This window comes from Dipodomys ordii, unplaced genomic scaffold (genome assembly GCF_000151885.1).
Source record: "Dipodomys ordii isolate 6190 unplaced genomic scaffold, Dord_2.0 Scaffold4, whole genome shotgun sequence".
NCBI classification, from domain to species: domain Eukaryota; kingdom Metazoa; phylum Chordata; class Mammalia; order Rodentia; family Heteromyidae; genus Dipodomys; species Dipodomys ordii.
The window spans coordinates 8,492,483-8,512,870 of NW_012267220.1; the positions used below are offsets into that span (position 1 = coordinate 8,492,483).

General features: G+C 33.3%; 1 protein-coding gene across 2 annotated transcripts in view; it reads right to left on the minus strand.

Moving 5' to 3' along the window:
• Fbxo8 (F-box protein 8) overlaps positions 1–20,388 on the minus strand; it is a 39,428-nt gene that overhangs the window by 15,692 nt on the left and 3,348 nt on the right. The window contains exons 2-4 of one of the 2 annotated variants that reach the window (XM_013025665.1): positions 14,373–14,459; positions 7,353–7,689; positions 4,401–4,527 (exon numbers count right to left, since the gene is read on the minus strand). In XM_013025665.1, the coding sequence (XP_012881119.1) occupies positions 4,401–4,527; positions 7,353–7,689; positions 14,373–14,448 (540 nt within the window). In that variant the 5' untranslated portion in view covers positions 14,449–14,459. The remainder of the gene's footprint in view (positions 1–4,400; positions 4,528–7,352; positions 7,690–14,372; positions 14,460–20,388) is intronic. The other variant, XM_013025675.1, reaches the window with a different exon arrangement.

Here is a 20,388-nt window from a genome sequence, read left to right on the forward strand (position 1 = left end):
TCCTAATATGTCTAGGGAATATGAGAAGAGCTTTCCGCCCTCTTCTTTTTTGGGGACTATAGTCATGTAAATGATATGAGATGTAGTGACCATCTGGCTATCAAGAGGGCCCTAGTGAGCAGAGGAAAGATCCTTCATGGGATCACTGTACCACATTGAGACATCCCCCTGCGGACTCAGGAAGCAAACAAACTTATATAATTTAACTCACTATATAATCTAACTCACTGTGTTCTCTGTTCTTTGAAGTTATTGTGTAGGCAAAAGGAGATAATTAACAAATTAACAACAAGCACAATTCAGAACATGAAAAAGTATCTCAGTGAAGACTCAATTCAACGTTCAGGGTTTTTTTTTCTCTTTCTTAAAATAAATACTATTAGATTATGGAAAAGATTACAAGTAACTATAGTTCCATACATGTTCATAATAGAGAAGATTATAGAAAAACAGCAATTATACATCAACATACCCATAAGAGAGATTATGTCAGATAGCTATAAACAATAGCCTATTTAACTATTTTAATATACTTATTTACACATCATAGGATTAAAGATAATCTATACTACTCAAAAACATAAAAGTGTATTCCCTGGAATGTTCCTTTACTACCACCACCAACAAATGAAACTATTAAAGCAAATGCCCTTGGAATATACTGCATACTGCATTTACCTGTTGAATATTTTATGGATATCAATGTAATAAAAAGAAATGTTTTCAAAAGAAATGCTATGAATAAGCAAACTAATTATAAACCTATTTTGTACAAATTTATTAGGCTTCAGAATTTATTTCTTATTATGTATTCCCAAAGCATACATTTAAGACAGTTTATCTGTATGTTTTGGTAATGTCAGTACTGTTACTGAGTTATGAAGAAATGGGAAGGACCACTTTGTTGTTGTATAAGTAAGCAAAAAGTCAGTAAAATTCAGTGTCAGTAAAAATTGTGTATAAACTCCTGAAATATTTTCTATAATAAAGAAGTCTTATATTTTTCCTGTTTGTACTTTAGCTGGTCCACCAACAAAAATAATACATATGTTATCTTTAAGATAAATTATATATTCATTTCCATCAACAACTTATAGGTGAGTTAAAATTAGAATATTTTTCATAATAGGTTATATCTGAGGTCAACCTAGTGAAATACATGTAATTGTATCATATCAGTCTTTGTGTATGAATATAGGAAAAATGTGCTTGCATAAAAAAAACTTTTCTAATAACCTCAGTGGGGTTATTTTCAAAAGCTATTTAAATGAAAAAGAGCCTATAATGTATTAAAGTTAAACCATGTTTACTTCAAGTTTTCAGATGCTAACAAAAAATTGTTCAAGAAAATGGAGCAAAAGTAATATAGTTCACTGGTTATAAGTACAATTACTTTGTTATAATGCTGCCAGGGGAGTCAAGTTGATACACACGACTGGTACATGCAGGGGAAATACAACTTAATGTAAACAGACAAGTCTCAGCACATTCCTTTGCTAGAATGTGGCCATCTGCCACAAAATACACAAGCTCATGCACAAGGTCAAGACGTTACATACAGCGGAGATCACAACATCATGCATATCACAACAGCGTGCTAGAGAAGCCTACCACAGATTGTGCAGATGTTCAACCCCACCCCATGAGCCACCGCCAGCAGTTGCTGTGGAGTTTGGTTACCCATATCCGTGACACGAACGGTGTCCTTTGGAGAATCTTGTTCCCTGTGGCTGTAAGTATTCTTATTTTTATAATATTCTAATGATGCTTGCTATGAAACTGTTAAGTATAAACTAGAAATTACAGAAATGTAGACTTCATGTTACTGAACAATTATACACATCTTATCTCAGGCACCTGTAATAAATAGCACTTGCATTTGATCGTAATACCTTAAGTACTTAAATGAACTGTCTGATGGCAATACCCAGGGAGTGGGTAATAAATAAATAATCAAACTTCAAATAGTTACTTTGATTTCTAACACTCAGAACTGTGGCAAGTCATTCTAAGGACCTGGCTAACACTTAGCTAATAAGTTCTATTTAAGAATATATTTTTGGGTAAGTCTTTCATGAACATGATTTCAGTTTTGAAGACCTGCTTGACAAACAATCAACCAAGTTGATATTATTTGTCTCAGTAGTGAAAGTACAAAATATAATCATTAAAAACCCTCCTCCCACTTTTTGAGCATGCTAAGTGTATTTCATTATCCTTTTTTCCTATCTTTGTCCTAAATGTACTCTGGTAAAGATAAAATTCTTTGTTATTAGCCAATACCTGCTAAATTACTGGTATTCATAAAAAAATAGAATTAGAATTCTGGAACCACAAACATTTTGAGAGGCTCAGTTTTGTGATTCTTGGCAGAACTAATTGGCCCTATAGGAAAGGTAAATTCAGTATCTTGGGAATGCTTCAGTATATTTTTATTGAGGCCAGGTAAGGAAGAAAAAGAAACTACAGTCAACTCTCAATAACAATGGAAGATAGGATGGAGAATTAAGATCTGATGATCATAAAAATGATCTAAAAATCTTATTTTAAATTACATATATTTATAATAATTTCAATTCCCTTCCTTATCAAATATTTGAATTAAAATTTCAAAAATTCTTGACAGATTAAAAAAGAATTAGAATTTTAGCTCTTTTCCCTGGCTCCCCTTAAGCTTTAGACAAGATGCTAATAAGAATATTATAGTTTGATATATGGACCTGTAAAAACAGAAACATACTTTGCCTCTAGTCTTTCCAATTTAGATTTTAAAACTATCCATATTCTACTATTTTAAGCTTACTTTTAATCTTTGCACAAAAGGATGGCTTTATCTGCTTTAAAAATTGTAACTCTTTTATCATGAAATAATTACTTATTTCAATATCAGCAATTATATCCACTTTTTCTGACTTTGAAATACAGCCTACAACTTGGTATTTACCAAGTTACATTTCCTTACAAGTAACATTTGCAAGTTATACAAATTAAGGATATCAGTATTATTCAGTATCAGCATCATTTATGATAGAAGTGAGTTTGGGACTTTGGCCAGTTGCCTCTCCTGATTCTTATCTACTCTAGAGTAAAGCCCTACACTATTCTTAGATTTTCTCCATTAGCCATCATTCAACTGTCAGAAGAATTTGAAGTAGAATGTTTTTCTTATTATAAAGTTTATTACTTGAACAAATAGTAATGTCTAATTCTAATAAAGAAATAAAAACAATACCATTACAGCAGAATCTCAGCAGGTAACTATAGCAGGTATATGACAACACAAGATCAAAAAGGTGATGTACTTATACTGCTATATGTTTACAAGGAAGGTAACAGAGATCTATCTAATCTACATTTGTAAGTATAAGACTCAAATGGTAAGATATGTGCATAACTGTAAACTTTTGCAATGGTACTTTATTTGGTTTTTATATGTATTCAAGAAAAAATTAGTAAAGAAAAATACATGTACTAAACGAATATAAATTTATTTAAAAGTTAACATCATCGCTGGTATTTTATATATCTATAAAATCAGTATTTCCATTTAAGATATTTTACACTGAAGAAATATTTGCTTAGTTATAACAAAAGTGAAGATTATTTTAGGAAATATTTGGCTGCATGATTTAAACAAATAGTCCTAACACTTTCACTACAAATGACTAAGTTGGTTTTTAAAAATTAATAAACTAATTCTTTCAGTTAAGTTCTTTCAGAAATAATGCATCCAAAAGTAATAGCCCTAAGAGCTATATAATTTCCACTTGGGATTCAAGGATTAAGTCTAGAAGATATTTAAACATTTCTGAAAGTATGACCTTTTCAAAAATACTTACAAATAATAAGAAAGGTCAGGGGAATTTTTATTTACATTTGATCATTTTTACATATTAAGAATTAAATAATTAACACAAAATTAGTTAATTTTATACAAGTAGTTTTTGTCAGCATGGAATTTTATGAAACTATTTTTTAAAGGTATCATTTGATGATTAAAATTCAGATGTCAGAAATCAGAATGGTGTTCTGTATGATTACCTGCTAAAACTATATCGCTAGTAAATGGAAACAATGGAAATGGAAAAACATGCTGTAGATAAATGTGATGAACATATTCTATAGGGATATCAAAATTTTATTCTCACTGCGAATTTGTATTTCAGTAAGACCAGTATAAGACAGTCATATATAAGTGAGCAGGTAGAATGATAGGAAAGTGACATGGAAAGGCAAAGAAAAATGGCTATGTTCTAACACAACAAGATACTGGGTTTCTCAGTGACTTAAAGGTAGGTTCAATGACTTGGTATTTTACCTGTCAGTTTTTGGTATTACAAAGTTGCAGCAAGCTTATAATAAAATTCATTTGATGCAAATTAGATAAATTCTTCACTTACTTCATCTGGGTTGGCATTAAAGGTAAGGCTGCCTTCATCCAGCTGCATATACAGTTTTCTAAAAGAAAATCCTAGGGGTGGGTTTTTATTGTATATGGAACAGTGACCCCATGTGGACTTGCACAACCTGTACAAATTAAAAGAAAATGAGACCAAAAGTTAATGTATTTAATTTCTGAAGTGATCATTAGGTGGCAGGCACTATTTTGCATATTTTAATGATATTAAATTGCTCAATTCCATCCTTTGATGCAGACACAACATATAAAAAGCAGAGACAAAAAAGTTGTCCAAAGTCACATAGCTTCATATGAGCAGCAGGCTTTGAATCCAATGAGTTTGACTCTATAGCATCAAAAGCTGTGATGCTAACATGTTTAAAGATACTGTTTTACAAGTCGTTTAAAGATACAGGTGGACCCGATGCAACTATAAGTACAAGTTGTCATGTCAAAAACGAACTTTACAACTTTGGTGTGGGGGGTAGGGGTGGGGGCGGGTGGGTTGGGAGGGGGGGAGGCTGGGAAGGGATGTGAAGGGTAAACAAAGGAGGAGGCTTCAATGCTTGATAAGAAATGTACTCATTATCTTGCCCATGTAATTGTAATCCTTCTGTACAGTATGTTCACAAACAAACACACAAAAAAAGATACTGTTTTAAAAACACTGTTTCTTGAGTTGGGAATGTAACTAGAGACAGAGTACTTGCTTAGCATGTACCAAGTGCTGGGTTCGATTCCCAGAACAACAAAAACAAAATAAAACAAAAACCAAACAAAGAACATTGGTTCTTTATTACAATGATTCATGACTGTATAAAAATTCTATGAAACCTGTGAAATGGATGTTATAGTTGGCCTAAATACTTGCATTTTTTTAACCAACTGAATGCAATTACTGTTTGAAACTATAAGTATAATAAATTGTTTTAGGAAATTATTTATATTTTGCTAGTCTTTATCAATGTAGCTTGTAAGTTTTATTATTAAACTGTATAAGCAACAGAATCTCCTGACATTTTCAAATGTTCTACACAGTTGAAGTTAAAATAAAAACTGAGCCAGTCTTTACTTTCAAACAGAAGCAATTTATCATTAAGTAAAAGAAAACCCAGGCCAGGTGTGGTAGTACACACGTGTAAATCCTAGCATTTGGAAGGCAGAAGGATAGAGAGTTAGAGCAAGTGTGGAAAAAGAAGAAAAAGAGAATCTAGGGTTATAGCCAAAATTATATGGCAAAAAGTAAAGGAAACATTTCTTATATACCACAGAAGTTACTGAAATAGGGTTTACCAGCCCAGGCTGGTTTGGAACTCACATTTCTTCTCCTAGGGCTTTCCCTGGGATTATAGGTATGGGCTACCACACCCAGAAATCTTCTGATAAACAATGTTGATTTAAGCCCAAATGAAAAATTCATTCTGACTGGGCTTACCTAAGCTTAAAAATAAACTTTTAAAAATTCAAATACAGGAATATAAGTGAAGTTTCTGGGAGTATAAAATGTAGAAAAAAAGACTTAAGAATTGGAAAGTTTTAAAGTACTTAATTTCTTCTTTTGCTCATAGAACACTTTAAACATGATTTTAAACATGACTAATAGAATTTCCTCTCACAAAGTGCCTTTGCTATGACAAATCAGTGAGAAAATTATGAGATGAAACTAGTGACTTTGGTGTATTTATTGACTGAGAAATGTATGATTTTTATATTACTATGATATCAGAAAACCAAAGTTAGAAATATCAGTACTAACAAATACACTTTCATTACAGTTTGGCAATGTAGGTTTACTTCTTAATTCTCTCACTTTGATTTACAGTTGGAAATGAGTTCAAGTCTCAGGGGTACTGTGTCAGCCTAGCAAACACCCTCAATTCTACCCTAGTTCTGCCAATTTTTTTTTAAAGACATGTTTCTAAATATGCTATTTATCGAAGACTTAAACAAACTTCAATAAAGAATGCCACAAAAGGCCGGGCGCTGGTGGCTCCCGCCTGTACTCCTAGCTACTCAGGAGGCTGAGATCTGAGGATCACAGTTCAAAGCCAGCCCGGGCAGGGAGACCGTGAGACTCCTATCTCCAATAAACCACCAGAAAACCGGAAGTGGCACTATAGCTCAAGTGGTAGAGTGCTCGCCTTGAGCTGAAGAGCTGAGGGACAGTGCCCAGGCCCAGAGTTCAAGCCCCACGGCCGACAAAAAAAAAAAAAAAAGAATGCCACAAAACCTGAGATTCAAATTCTTCTATGTTTGGTAACAATTTTAAGACTTAAAAGAAAAAAATGTACACATAATCTTTTTGTGTGATGCTATTTCAGGAGTAGCTAAGATTAATATAACAGATTCTATAATACTAGCATTCTTAGACAGCAATTGCTAAAACTTCTATAATCTATTTTAAGCAAGTGAATTTACCCATCTACTTTCTAATATTTGCTTACTTTGCAAAATGGTGCTTAGAAAAACACATAAAACTTATGCCAGGAAGTAACTGTGACAAATAGAAATATATAGGTAAACACATATATACTTCTGTTTGAAAGCAATAAAAACAACAGCATTTGAGAATTATTTATTTCTTTGATAGAATTCCTATGGAAAGCCTGAACTACTGCAGGGATGTGAGACTCTTCACTTCTAATTATACATTTTAACTTTAGAATCTTGTGTATTTTTGAAATGCACTGGTGATCTCTCACTTAGGGTAACTGACACATGTACATCACTGCAGAGTGATCCTCTTCCCACCAGAAAGCCGAGGTTGCCCTGTTGCCTTCCTCTTCCTAATATCAAAACTGACTGATGACAACAATATCTTCATTTTCCCAGGATTTAATAGAGCAAAGTCGAAGTTAAAAGAAGGTATCTTGTAATATATACATGTTATGAAAGAACATTAAGCATGACTATGACCCAAGATCCGCATCAAATATTGGTAGGTTTAACTTACCCTTGCCAGAGAAGTTCATCATTAGCAAGGTCTTGCCAAACACATGATGCCAAACAGAGGTCAGTTGCATTCAGGTAGGATAAGATGGTGAAGCTCAGCTCTGGGGGCAGCATTTCCAAATTAATGAATCCTTCCTGTTCTTTAGATTTCCTTGCTTTCAAAAGATGATATATATCAATGCCTCCTTGGACTTGTTTCCGGTGGTTGGTACCAGCAATGCTGCTTGGCGCCATTCTCCTGCTCTGCTCTCTGGTGAGGTAGCCTTGCTCACTATAGCCTTCCTGCTGGAGCTGCTGGTTTCTGGCCACTCTCCACAGCCCTTGACCCATCTGCAAGCCTGCCAGAGTGTAAATAAGGATGACATTCAAAAAGTAAACCACGTTTCCCAGTGGCATAACAAATCTGACATGAAGCATTAATTTATCAGTGTTAAAATTCTTCATTAAAGCCCAATAAAAGCAGTAGCATATTACAAAGAATAGGTGGAACATTTTAAGTGACAAGTTTGGATAGAGAGTTTCAGGAATGTTTGGTCTGATCATCACTTTCATCCAAGCTTGCTAAGTAGTTTTAAAGACCACAGGTGAGAAAATAATTTTTCATGTAGTAAGGTTTAAAAGTTACTGAAGTCCTGAAGACTCTTACAAATTATAATTATGTGAACGTATGGGCCAGTATTAAATGCAGCTCTGATCAGAACACAGGACTTTAGTTAAAAGGCCTCCAGACACTGCTTTTTATCACAATTCAGGCTAAGCTAAGCTAGCCCCTTTTAACCAAACTCCCAGATGCATAACAGCTGTGAAACAGACTTGTAGTTTATGCTTGCCAGTCTACACTTATGTTGTAGACTGTAATAAAATGTAACATAGGCCCTGAAGTCTAATTCCAAAACCTTATAAATTAGACACCTAGAACTCCAGGATGAATAGCTCAGCAATAACTGACAATTTATTTGGTTCTGCTGTTGTGTTAAAGGAAAAATCATCATAATTTAGATTAATTTTCTAGTTCTTCTCTTTATAACCCCGTGGATTCCTGAGGTACTTGGAAAAGGCACAAGAAGTTGTAGTCCAATCTCTGCCTACAACCAGGGCAATACTGGTTCTGTTACATGTATTACATTTCCCTATATACAGATACTTAAAAAACATCTATTTTGGACTTCAAAACAAGACAACTAAGACAAAAAGAAAATAAATTTAAAAAAGAAAGCACCTAGAAAGATAAAACACAGAAATCCAAGATAAACCTGTAACCAGAAACTGCCTATTCCTAGGAATAACTTAGAACTTAAAAGAATGTTGAAGATACCCATCTCTGTACTTAAAAAGAAGTGACCCACATGATGGACACTAAGTAAGTGTTTAGCTCACGTCTGGACAATGGCTATTATATTAGATTACTTATTGATGAAAGCAGAAAAAAACTGCAGGACAACTTTTTTAACTCCTGTTCCTCATTCTGAACTGTCTGGCATTCCAGCAGCTTAAACTATTAAGTATGGTTATGTGGCTATGTGTGTGTCAGAGGTAGAGTTTATATATGATATGATTTTAAAGTGTAGTAAAGTTTATTTTTACACACACACACAAAACTTTTTTTTCTCTAGCATAATACAACAAAAATGGTATCAGTTCTTAAATTAGTAGTTAAGGTTAAAAACTATATTTTAAAAGGTTGAGCAAGTGAAGCAGTGGTATTCACTGGATACTGTGCTGAAAACAAACTATACACTTTGTGGGAGGAGATGGAAGGAGAAAAAAAACTGGGAGACAGTACAGGGAGGGTTGACATTGTTCAAAAAGAAATGTACTCTTTACCTTATGTAAAAGTAATCCCTCTGTACATCATCTTTATAATAATAGTAAAAATATTAAAAAACCCAGAACCATCCCCCCTCCAGAAAAAAACCTATAGATTAAGAAATAAAATAAAAATAAAAAGACAAACTGAAAACTGGGAGGAAAAAAACATATATAAAAGGACTAGTATAAAAGTATACAAAACAAATCTTAAAAACCCAACAAGAATAAAATGAATAACTCACTTAAAATGACTAAAAAAGCACAGTGGAGAGTCTAATATATCTAATATATATTTTAAGCATTTAGTAAACTTTGTGTTCCCTTTCGTGATTAGAAAAAGAATCTTACTAAAGAAGATTTACAAATAGCAAAGAGGCACCTGAAATGATGTTCAATCTCATACACAGAGGAATTGCAAATTAAAACAGTGAGATACAACAGAAACAGCCAGATTCATCAAGGACAATATCTTACGCCTTGGAGTTATTAAGGTTTAAGATCAAACCTCCTCCCTCCAGGAGATTTTCAATATAGCATAGCTGTGAACTCACCACGGCCATCTAAAACAGATACCAGTTAAATATAGGTTGTTGTCCTCACAGTGATATAAATTGAATATGCTGTTTGTGCGTGGCAGGTATATTCAGTATGCTAAATCTATAGATTTTCCATTTCTCTATTATTCATTTAAAATACTATAATTATTCATATAGCAAACACTTTATGATTTTTATGTATATTAGTCCTGGGACTTGAACTCAGGGCCTGGGAGCTGTCCCTGAGCATTTTTGCTCAAGGATAGCTACCACTTGAGTCAAAGCTCCACTTCTGACTTTTTGGTCATTAACTGTAGATAAGACTCTTTTGGACATTCCTGCCCAGGCTGGCTTTGAATCATGATCCTCAGTCCTCAACCTCGTGAGTAGCTAGGTTTATAGGTGCTATGGGTGCCTGGCTAACACTTTACTTTTATGATTTTTTTTTTTTTTTTGTCGGTTGTGGGGCCTAAACTCTGGGCCTGGGCGCTGTCCCTCAGCTCTTCAGCTCAAGGCTAGCATTCTACCACTTGAGCCATAGCACCACTTCTGGCTTTTTCTGCTTACGTGGTGCTGAAGAATTGAATCCAGGGCTTCATGCATGTGAGGCAAGCACTCTATCACGGCGCCACCTTCCCAGCCCAACACTTTACTTTTAAAGGACAGATTTTCATTATTTTTTTAAATTGCTCTTTCATTTAAAAGAATAACACTGAATGACTTTGATTGGGATATTCTAACCCTTGTCATCTTCTGTTCCTGATAACGGAAGCCTATCAACTTAATTTCCTGACAAGTGAATTTCCCAAGTCACCATTTAAATTAGACAGAAGAATGACTTTTTGGTTCTCTTCCGGTCCATCAATCCACTTTCAACACAAAGCAGCTATAGAAGATGGATCATCACGCCTCTGTATTCCTTTTAAGGTTAAAAGGGACCAAACTTGTTTAGAAGGTAAATTAAGACAGGACTGATAAATAGGCATGGAGACAGGAAAATATTACTTTTTAAATAAATATCCAAAAGGACAGACTCAAAAGTTAAAATCAGGAAATCAAACGTATCTCCTTTTTAATGTTAGGTTACAAGATTAGGAGAAACAGCAGAAGCTTTCTCAATATTCTTTCACTGAAATGATTATAAAATTCTGGAAACTTCCGAAACCCTTCCAAGACAGAGGGGAAAGGGCATATGTGGCAAAAGGAAGTCCTAAAAGTCATTTTGTCATCTTACCTTCCCCAAACCATTATCTAAGGGTTAGAAGCTGTTAGACTGATAGGACTACATGTATTTGCCTAGCTCAAAAAGGACAAAAGTAGCAGAAGATCACAATAGCTCAATAGCTATTTATCTATGACCATATAAAATGATGCTAATTGAAATGAACTCCAAGAAATGGAAACAAGAAGGTGTTTTTTTGTTGTTGTTGTTGATGTTGTTGTTTTAATGTACTGTATGAAGTTCTTTCTTTTTATTTCCCCCTTTGATTTATCCCCTGTAGTCACTGCTTTTGATTTTGGTAACTTGTGTCTTGTATATACGTTTATAGGATTTGGGGATGGGAAGGAGAATAGCGAAATGGTGAAACAAGGACAAAGGGTGAACTAATGCGACAGTGATACAAGACACTAGGTTGCGGGGGAGGGCTAGTGGGAGAAAAAGGAGGAGCAGGTGACAATGTTTGACAAGAAATGTACTCGTTACCTTACTGATGTAACTGTAACCCCTCTGTACATCACCTGGACAACAAAATAAAATTATAAAGAAAAAAATAAAATCACGATGGTTTTATATGCTAAAAAAAAAGTACACAAGCTACAGAGAAGAGCCATTTTGAGTCTTTAATTCCCATTTCCTCCATGGGGATCAGGGAATGTTTCTGTTTTTCTATTTTTCTCTATTTTTAATCATGTTATACAGAAATAAATCCTTGCTAACATAAAAAAACTTAGATACAACTATATATCTATTATATTTTCAGAACAATTATTGAACCAAATCAATGCAAAGACATAGGAATACAAAATGACCTACCCACTTAGGAAGAACTACTGAGCAGCTTCATACAAAATTAATTATACTTTTACCATATGATCCTGCATTCTCAATTCTTGGTAATATATATATATATATATATATATATATGTTTACACACAAAATTCCACATATGAAAGTTTATAGCAGGTTTTTTTTGTTTTTGCTAGTCATGGGGCTTGAACTCTGGGCCTGGGCACTGTCCCTCAGCAATTCAGCTCAACACTAGCATTCTATCACTTGAGCTGCAGCGCCACTTCCGGTTTTCTGGTGGTTTATTGGAGATAAGAGTTTCACGGACTTTCTTGCCTGGGCTGGCTTTGAACCGAGATCCTCAGATCTCAAGACTCCTGAGTAGATAGGATTACAGGTGTGAGCCACTGGCACCTGGCTTTTACAGCAGTTTTATTAGTAATTGCCATGGCATATAAGCAAGATATAATTAGTAGGTGAAAGTATAGACCAAATGGCATCTATACAATGGGGTATTACTTACCACTAAAAAATGAGCTATCAAGTTATAAAATATCATGCATATTATAAAGTGAAAGAAGCCAATATGAAAATATGAGCCCAATTATATGACATTCTAGAAAAGGCAATACTATAGAATAAGTAAAAAATTATTAACAGAAAAAATTATATCATGGTTTCCCTCATTTGTAATAACTAAAATATGTCTAAGATATTCTTAGGAGATGACCACATATAAGCATATAAAATGATGCTTTTCGAAATGAAGTCTGAGAAAGAGAACCAAGAGGTTTTTTTAAATTGTAATGTTTGCAGTTATTTCTTTTTTCCCCTTGGTTTATTCCCTGATGTCACTGTTTTTAATTTCCATACCCTTTGTCTTGTACATAAGTTTATCTGATTTGGGGAAGGAAAGAGGAATCACAGAAACAGTAGGACAAAGGATAAACCAATTTAACAGTGATACTAGACACCATGTCAGAAACGAACTTTACAATTTGGCACGAGTGTGGGAGTGGGGGTTGGGAGGGAAAAAGTGGGAGAAAATGAGGGAGGGGGGTTAATCCTATTCAAAAAGAAATGTACTCATTACCTGATTTATGTTACTGTATTCACTCTGAGCATCACCTTTACAATAAAATTTAAATTAAAAATTATATGTCAAAAATTGGTAAGGAATTTTACATTTGGTGTTTAACTATGCCATGTTGCTTTATAAAATAATTACCTAGTTTTGACAGAAATGCCACATTTCATGAGATTCCAAATCACATGGAAATATATTTTATTTTAATCAAGGTATTTCTTTAACTTAGCAAGAAAATATTTATAAATCACTTTAGTTACTAACCTTATCTAGCATGGTTTTTTAAAAATAATGCAATTTTATTGTCCTATTCATACTTATTCTTTTATACTACTACTGGGGATAAGCAAGCAAATGTGGTGACTGTGGTGTCAGATATCTCAAGATTTAAGGCATTTAAGAATGATTTCTGTGCATTTCCTCTACAACTTCTAGGGGCATATGGTTAAGCAGCTGTTGTTACTCTTAGGGCTGTTGCTAGGGAACAAAAAAATCAGGGTGATTTCCCTAGGCTCTGGACTTTAATGAGCATCATTTAAATTGAGTACTGGATAACATGATTCAGAAAGCATTCAGAAGGTAGAAAGAAACAAAGCTAGCAGCTGGCTCTTAAAAAAACAAAAAGAGTGATGTGGATGGGGAGGGAATGGAGCTCATGTAGATATGGTTAAGATGAAGAAAATTTTCATTTTTCAATGTTACACAATACTGGAAATGGATCCTTTGGCACTACTTTTTCCTTTTAAGTAGTTCTTGATATTGAGTAAGAATACAGTATGATAAACCACTCTGAATAAGATTCATAAGTTTAACCTCTGGAAAAAGTAAAAAGTATAGTGTTCCAACCTTCTCCCATCCTGCTTAGGGTAAAACGGACATGGAATATGGTACGTCAGAAAAATGATACAAATTTTACAAGGACATGACAGTCATTCTATAAGGTATTAATAAGCAAGTCAAATAGGAAGCACTGTTTGTGAGGCTGTGAAGGCAGACTGATTTTAGTTTGAATATTGATTACTTCCAGATCTTGGGGAAATTACTCTAAGCATCAGCTATATTTTTTCATATGAAATGTGAGAAAATGATCATAATAATACCTTAATAGTGCAAAAAGCCACTATACTAAATGATAATATGCATAAAGTTCATTATAGGACGAATAACTGCTTCATGTTAGATGTTACTTTTGTATTGGCAAAATCATTTTCATCAAGTAAAAATGACAAACATTCGAATCATCTCCGTGCCATACTTCAACTGCTCTGATGTTCTATTGTTCATGCTGATACTAGCATAGCTTTATCAACAACAGTACCATAAAACTGATCCTGGATCTAAAAGAGATGTAACACATGATACAGTTGCATGCTGGCATTTTTGTATTTTTGCAATGTGCAATATTTTTTAGATTTGTATTTAAGTAGTAACTAAAAATGCAATGTTAGTATTTAATTAATATTATTATTCCCCTGACTTTTTAATGACTACTGTAAAAGTTATTTATATTAACATACAATTAAAAATCTTATACTTCTACATAGTACATATTTTGGGGTGTTGTCAACAGTAGGTACCCACAGAAGCTCTGCTGTACAGGAACATGGAGAAAAGGTGCATCTTTCTCCCAAATTTCCCCTTTCCAGTTCACTTGCATTGTCTTGATGGCTGGCAGGAGACAATGTTTCCAATACATAAACTATGAATGTCCAGTGAGATAAAGGCAAGCCAAAACAAAAGCAATGAAATAATATCCAAAGAGACATTTGTAGTGAATCTGATGAATATCCTATCGGCTAAATCTAGGATAATTCGGGAATCAAAATAAAATTGGGTTATAATATATTTCATGACAAAGAATCCGTAGGTCTCCATGAAATCTCAAAAATATGTAAATAAAGAAGCAGGGAAAGTTCTTTCTTAACAAGACAATACCGATTACTAAAAACAGAATGAAGGGGCTGGGAAGGTGGCTCAGTTGTAGAGTGCTTACCTTGCATGCATGAGGCTCTGGGTTCAATTCCTCAGCACCACATAAGCAGAAAAAGCTGGAAGTGGTGCTGTGGCTCAAGTGGTAGGGCGCTAGCCTTGAGCTGAAGAGCTGAGGGACAGTGCCCAGGCCCAGAGTTCAGGCCCTACAACTGACCCAAAAAAAAAAAAGAAAAAGAAAAAAAAACCCAACAGAATAAAATCCCTGCTTTATAACCCCAAAGGGGAAAAAAACAATTCAAGCAAAAATCATCAATGGATACTGAATGGAATTTGATAAAGATTGGAAAATTTATAGACTTTCCAAGTATATCCCCACATATTACTCAAATACTGTGTGTATATGTTTGTGTGTTATCCATATCTCTAATTCTTCAAATATTAAATTTATTAATTGAAATATAAGAAATAGTATAACCTAAATAGATGTTGAAAGTTAGCCTTTTTTTCCCAACAAAAGGCAAAAAGACTTCATGTGTCTTTGGATGTGACACCCTGCAATGGACACAACATAAATTATATTGTATTCCAGACAAAGTTCATAATGTGAATCTATTATGAGAAATTTCAAGAAAACTCAAATGAAACTTTTAAGAGGAGAGAATTACTGTCCTCCCATCCCCAAATCACCAAGACAATGAAAGCCAAAGAAAGATGAGCAAATACTGTAAGACATGTATACAATTTACCCTAAAATGATTCAATAACATTGAGAGGTGTGATTATGTAGAAGAAATAATAAAGTGAGGTGGGAGAATGTGAAAAATTGGTGAATTTGGTCAAAGGGCATGCAAAAGTTATTGTGATTAATAGATACAACCTAACTACAACCAGATATCTAATAGTTAAGGAATCCAAGCATAAAAATGTGAGAAACCTTGTGTTTGAGTTCAGGAATAACTGCTATCCCTATAATACACTGAAAAATACCACTTAAGGAAAGAGCATTATCAGTGTAGGGGACCCAGTGAAGAAAAACATCAAAATATTAAATAAGAGATTTTTCTGCCATGTTTAATCAGGAAATTTTATTTTTAAGATCAGATAACTTTTTTACATCAAGATAGGAAAGAAAAACTTCATGGACTACTGGACTATTTCTGGTGTGTGACTTAGCCCTTAAAGTTTCTGTCCATGTATATAAAGCATGTAGCCAGTAACATTATTGTTTTGCTACGAACTATCTACTTAATACTTTGTGCCAAGCACTTACCTCCTTGCTGGCAAACATATTTAGAGTTCAAACTTAAGCCTATCAGATCCAAAGCTCCTATTCTTAACCACCAAACCACATGCCCAGAGCTGTTAGAAAGACTGCTGGCAGAGATGTTTTACCATCTGTTTTTTCACCTGCCATTCTCATATCTTTTACCTCTGTCACTGTTTATACCTTTTTGTTGGTCCCAGACATAACTGCTTTTTGAGACTACTGCTCTTGTGAGCAAGCAGGCTTTGAAGTGGAAGGCTACCTAGATCAAACTTCAGCACAGAATCTGATTAGTCAATAAATTCTTATCCTCTATTTTGTCATCAGTAAAATAATTATAATTTTTATCCCATTGTACTTAGGATAACAGTGGAGAACATAACCTATAATAGAAAGTTTACACTAAAAGGTCGATTTGTATCCATTCTTTCCATTCCTTTTAAATGAAAACTTTTACTTCTATTTCTCCATTCTAGAGTACTTTTGATTGTTTTGGATTTAATAATCTGAGTAGTCTTATCCTGATCCTAAATTAAGTTATCCATGACATTTGAAGAGATACCATCAACTTTTACTAGGGAAAAATAGCAACTAGTAAATATATAAAGTAAGTTAAAGTTAACAGTCATTAGATTGATACAATACATACAAAAGCAGTTTGGCAAATAAGGTCAATCATGGATAATAGATATACCTTTCCTGGCATTTACATACTCATACTATCATCTTAAACATTAAAAAAACCATTAAAATGGGAAAAGATACCAACTTCTTACTAAAAAGGATATGCAGATGGTAAATTGGTATGTGATAACATGGGGAAGATTACAGGCTAGCTGAACATAAAGAACAGGACATTGGTAGATTACCTGCCTTGAAAGTGCAAGGCCAGGAGTTCATTCCCAGTATAGCCAAAGAAAAAGAAAAACAGAAAAGTGTTCAGTATCTGGACTATGGAATGAGGTATACAAATCTACACAGATCTTTATATACACATATAACTAGCTCAAATAAAGACTAAAATCTAAATCCAAAGTAGGTAAACTGTGTCAATACCAATATCCTGGCTGTGATAGTATAGTTTGCAAAATATTAACAGGGAGGTTGAAGCATTTGGATGATCTATCTGTATATATTTCACTACCATAATGCATAATTTTCTACACATACACAAAAAACTAGAAAAGGGTAAATTTATGGTATGGAACTTGAAGTGGGTAAACTTACGGTATGGAAGTGATATTTTAACAAAACTGTTTTTAGTCATTTTTTATTGTTGTTGTTGTATTTGTGGTGCTAGGGCTTATACTCAAGGCCTTGTGTATGCCAGACAAGCACTCTACTATTGAACTATATCCTGTGTTCCAAACGATTTTTTAACAAGAATTAGACTTTAATGAATGTTCCAAAGTGAATAAGCAAGAACACAGCAAGTCTGGTGTGATTTGAGTTTATTTAGATAGCTTCAAATATATTTCTAATGTAAATTTCTAATATAAATGATTTCTAATATAACTGGAAAAACTTACTTTATTAATATTTTATACATTTTTATATATAATATTTTATTATCTTAATATTTTTATTTAAGTCCCTAAATTCTTATATACACTTGCTTCATTCAACTAACAATAGTCATTATTAGCAGCAATTATTTATCCACTAATACTTAGTGGGATAACCAATTTAAAAAATCAAAATGTAAATATTTAAGTCTTTTTGGTTACCTTTAAATAAATTTCTAGTTTATTATGTTGAAATTAGAAAATAAAGACTAATGATTGCTTTAGAGAAATGTAGAGATATATTCTTGATGCTGACAAAGTGGAGGGTGAATTTAAAACCTCAATTATTTTATAATCTTAAGTCTTGTGTGACCTTAAATATTTCAAGTAAGGTTCTAATTTTCTTGTTAAAATATAGAAAATTATCCCTAACTTTATAGAGTTGCTGAGATTTATACAAAATCATCTTTTAATGGCTAAAGAATATAATGGCTGGGTCAATTTTTTAAAAAATTTAACACAAAAATCTGAGAAGCAGGTATACTAGTCAGACATATTTTTAGAAACAAAAAAACTATAGTTTTAGTGTAAAAAAAATCTGTTGCAACACAGCACACAGAAACTCCTACCTAGAGACTACTACAAATTAAACATTAGCAATAGCTAGACATTGATGGATTGTGACTGTAATCCTAGCTACTCAAGAGCTTGAGATCTAAAGATCCTAGTTCAAAGCCAGCATAGGCAGAAGAGTCTATAATATTCTTATCTCCAATGAACCACCAACATACTGGCTCATGTTTTCTACTCCTTGAGTGGAAAAGCTAAAGGACAGTGCCTAGGTCCTGAGTTTAAACCCTGTACTGGTACAAAAACGAAATCAAATACCAATTTACTAAAACTGTTAAGAATAGTAATAGTACTATCTACTGCCAATAGATCATTTCATTTCTAAAAGAGGTTAATGTTTGCCTTTTTCCAGAGTGTAGTATTTCTATAAAGGAAATAGAATTATTTTTCAGAGCATTTGTATATCTATTATAAATGTATCTGCAGAATATCAAGCAGTTTTAATCAATATATCCTTATTCAGTAAATTAAATACCAAATAAGGTATAGCATAAGAAAAGGTAACTGCACTAATCCTTTTAGTAATTCCTTGGCACTAAGCATTCAAATGGCACATGCTTACACATAATGAAGAATGACTTATATAATGCTTACTATATAAAATCCACACAGTGAAAGATGAAAATAGAAGCAAGGAGGTCTGAAGCAAACAACCTGATTAAATACTTTTGTCTGAGGTCTATAAAGCTCTTTTTGACCGAGTAGTGGTAAATCATTGGTATGTAATGACTGGCAGGCATAAGACTAAACTCATTGAAGTGTCTCATAAATGACTAGTTTTCTTCAATATTTCTTATTTAAACACAGGAATTTGTAAACAATGTCCCAGCTCAGATAAAAGTCTAAAATATATACAAAAGAATTATCTCTCAAACAAATTTTATTCAATTTTAAAGGTAAGGAATTTCATAGACTTTTAAAAAGGATTTTTTGGCATTTCTAAGTTGAGAGTACCAACTTGATGTCTGGTTATTTTAGGTTTTAAACATCTTTAGGTTATATAGAGTAATACTATTCAATGGCATAAGGATGTGGGAGAGTTTCTGACAAAATAGTTTCTATGACACAGTTAAAAATCAGATTTGTATCCTAGCATTTTATTTCTTCATATCCCAAAGAACAGACCACCAACGTAGTTTAGATAGACAAATCTTAAAAAGAAAAAAAACACACTGATAACGAATCGCATTGCCAAAATTTAAAGGCAACAACTATAGAGAAATGAAAGAAGGGCAAGTCCATGAGGAGGTCTTTCTAAGAAGAAAAGGCACACAGCTAAGTACCATGGGGTCACAAGGTGCACTGAACACATAAAAAAGCCCTCACTCATTAAATTTAAAGATCTGGTTCTGCAAGAGAGTACTTTTCCTTACTAAAGGGTATGTGATTTGTAGATTTTTCTTTAAATTCAGATAGGTTTACAATATTATTTTGTTTTCTGAAGATTTTGTTCCTGTACTATAATTTGGTACTGTTCTAAACAATATAAAACTGAAGATTTGTTATTGCTACATAACTAAAAATCAGAAAATATTTAACTTAATTTCTTCAGATGTTCAGTAAGAAATGTTCTATTTGTCTGTTTTAAATTCCAGAGAAATTTTCCACACTTCTCATCACTCTCATTTTTAATTATATTGCTTCTTATTTAAATCTACTACTATGTAACCAGCAATGGACAATCTGAACAATCTGAATAGAAAAATGAAGAAAATAATTCTATTTATATGACAAAAATAAAATACTGAGGTATTAATCAAGAATGCAAAAGAATTTTACAGTGAAAACTGTAATGCTGAAACACAAAATACAATAAATAAATGAAAAAACTGTACTTTGGATTCGAAAACAGTATTGTTAAGATGTCAATACTACATTAAAAAAATCAAAGACAATAAGGGGGATCTTGATTATGTGAGGTACTCAAAATAGTCAAAACCACACACAGAATATAGAATAGTGATTTCCAAGGACCTGGGAAAGAAGTAAGGCTGGACATTTACATGGTGAGACTTGTCATATTCAGGTGGATGGGAAGCACCTGAGATATAAGAGATAAACTGGAAGAAACACAGGCAGTCACACTGGGTCACAGCCAAAACTGTGTCATAACCCAAAGACTGTACCTTATTTTTCTAGAAAGGTTATATGGACCACTGACAAAAGCTGTGCTGGTGACAAGTAGTCAGGCCATACAAAAAGAAGATGGCACCTTCCAAATAATGCTTAAAAGAAATATCCAAAGTATGTCCGTAAAACACCTTAC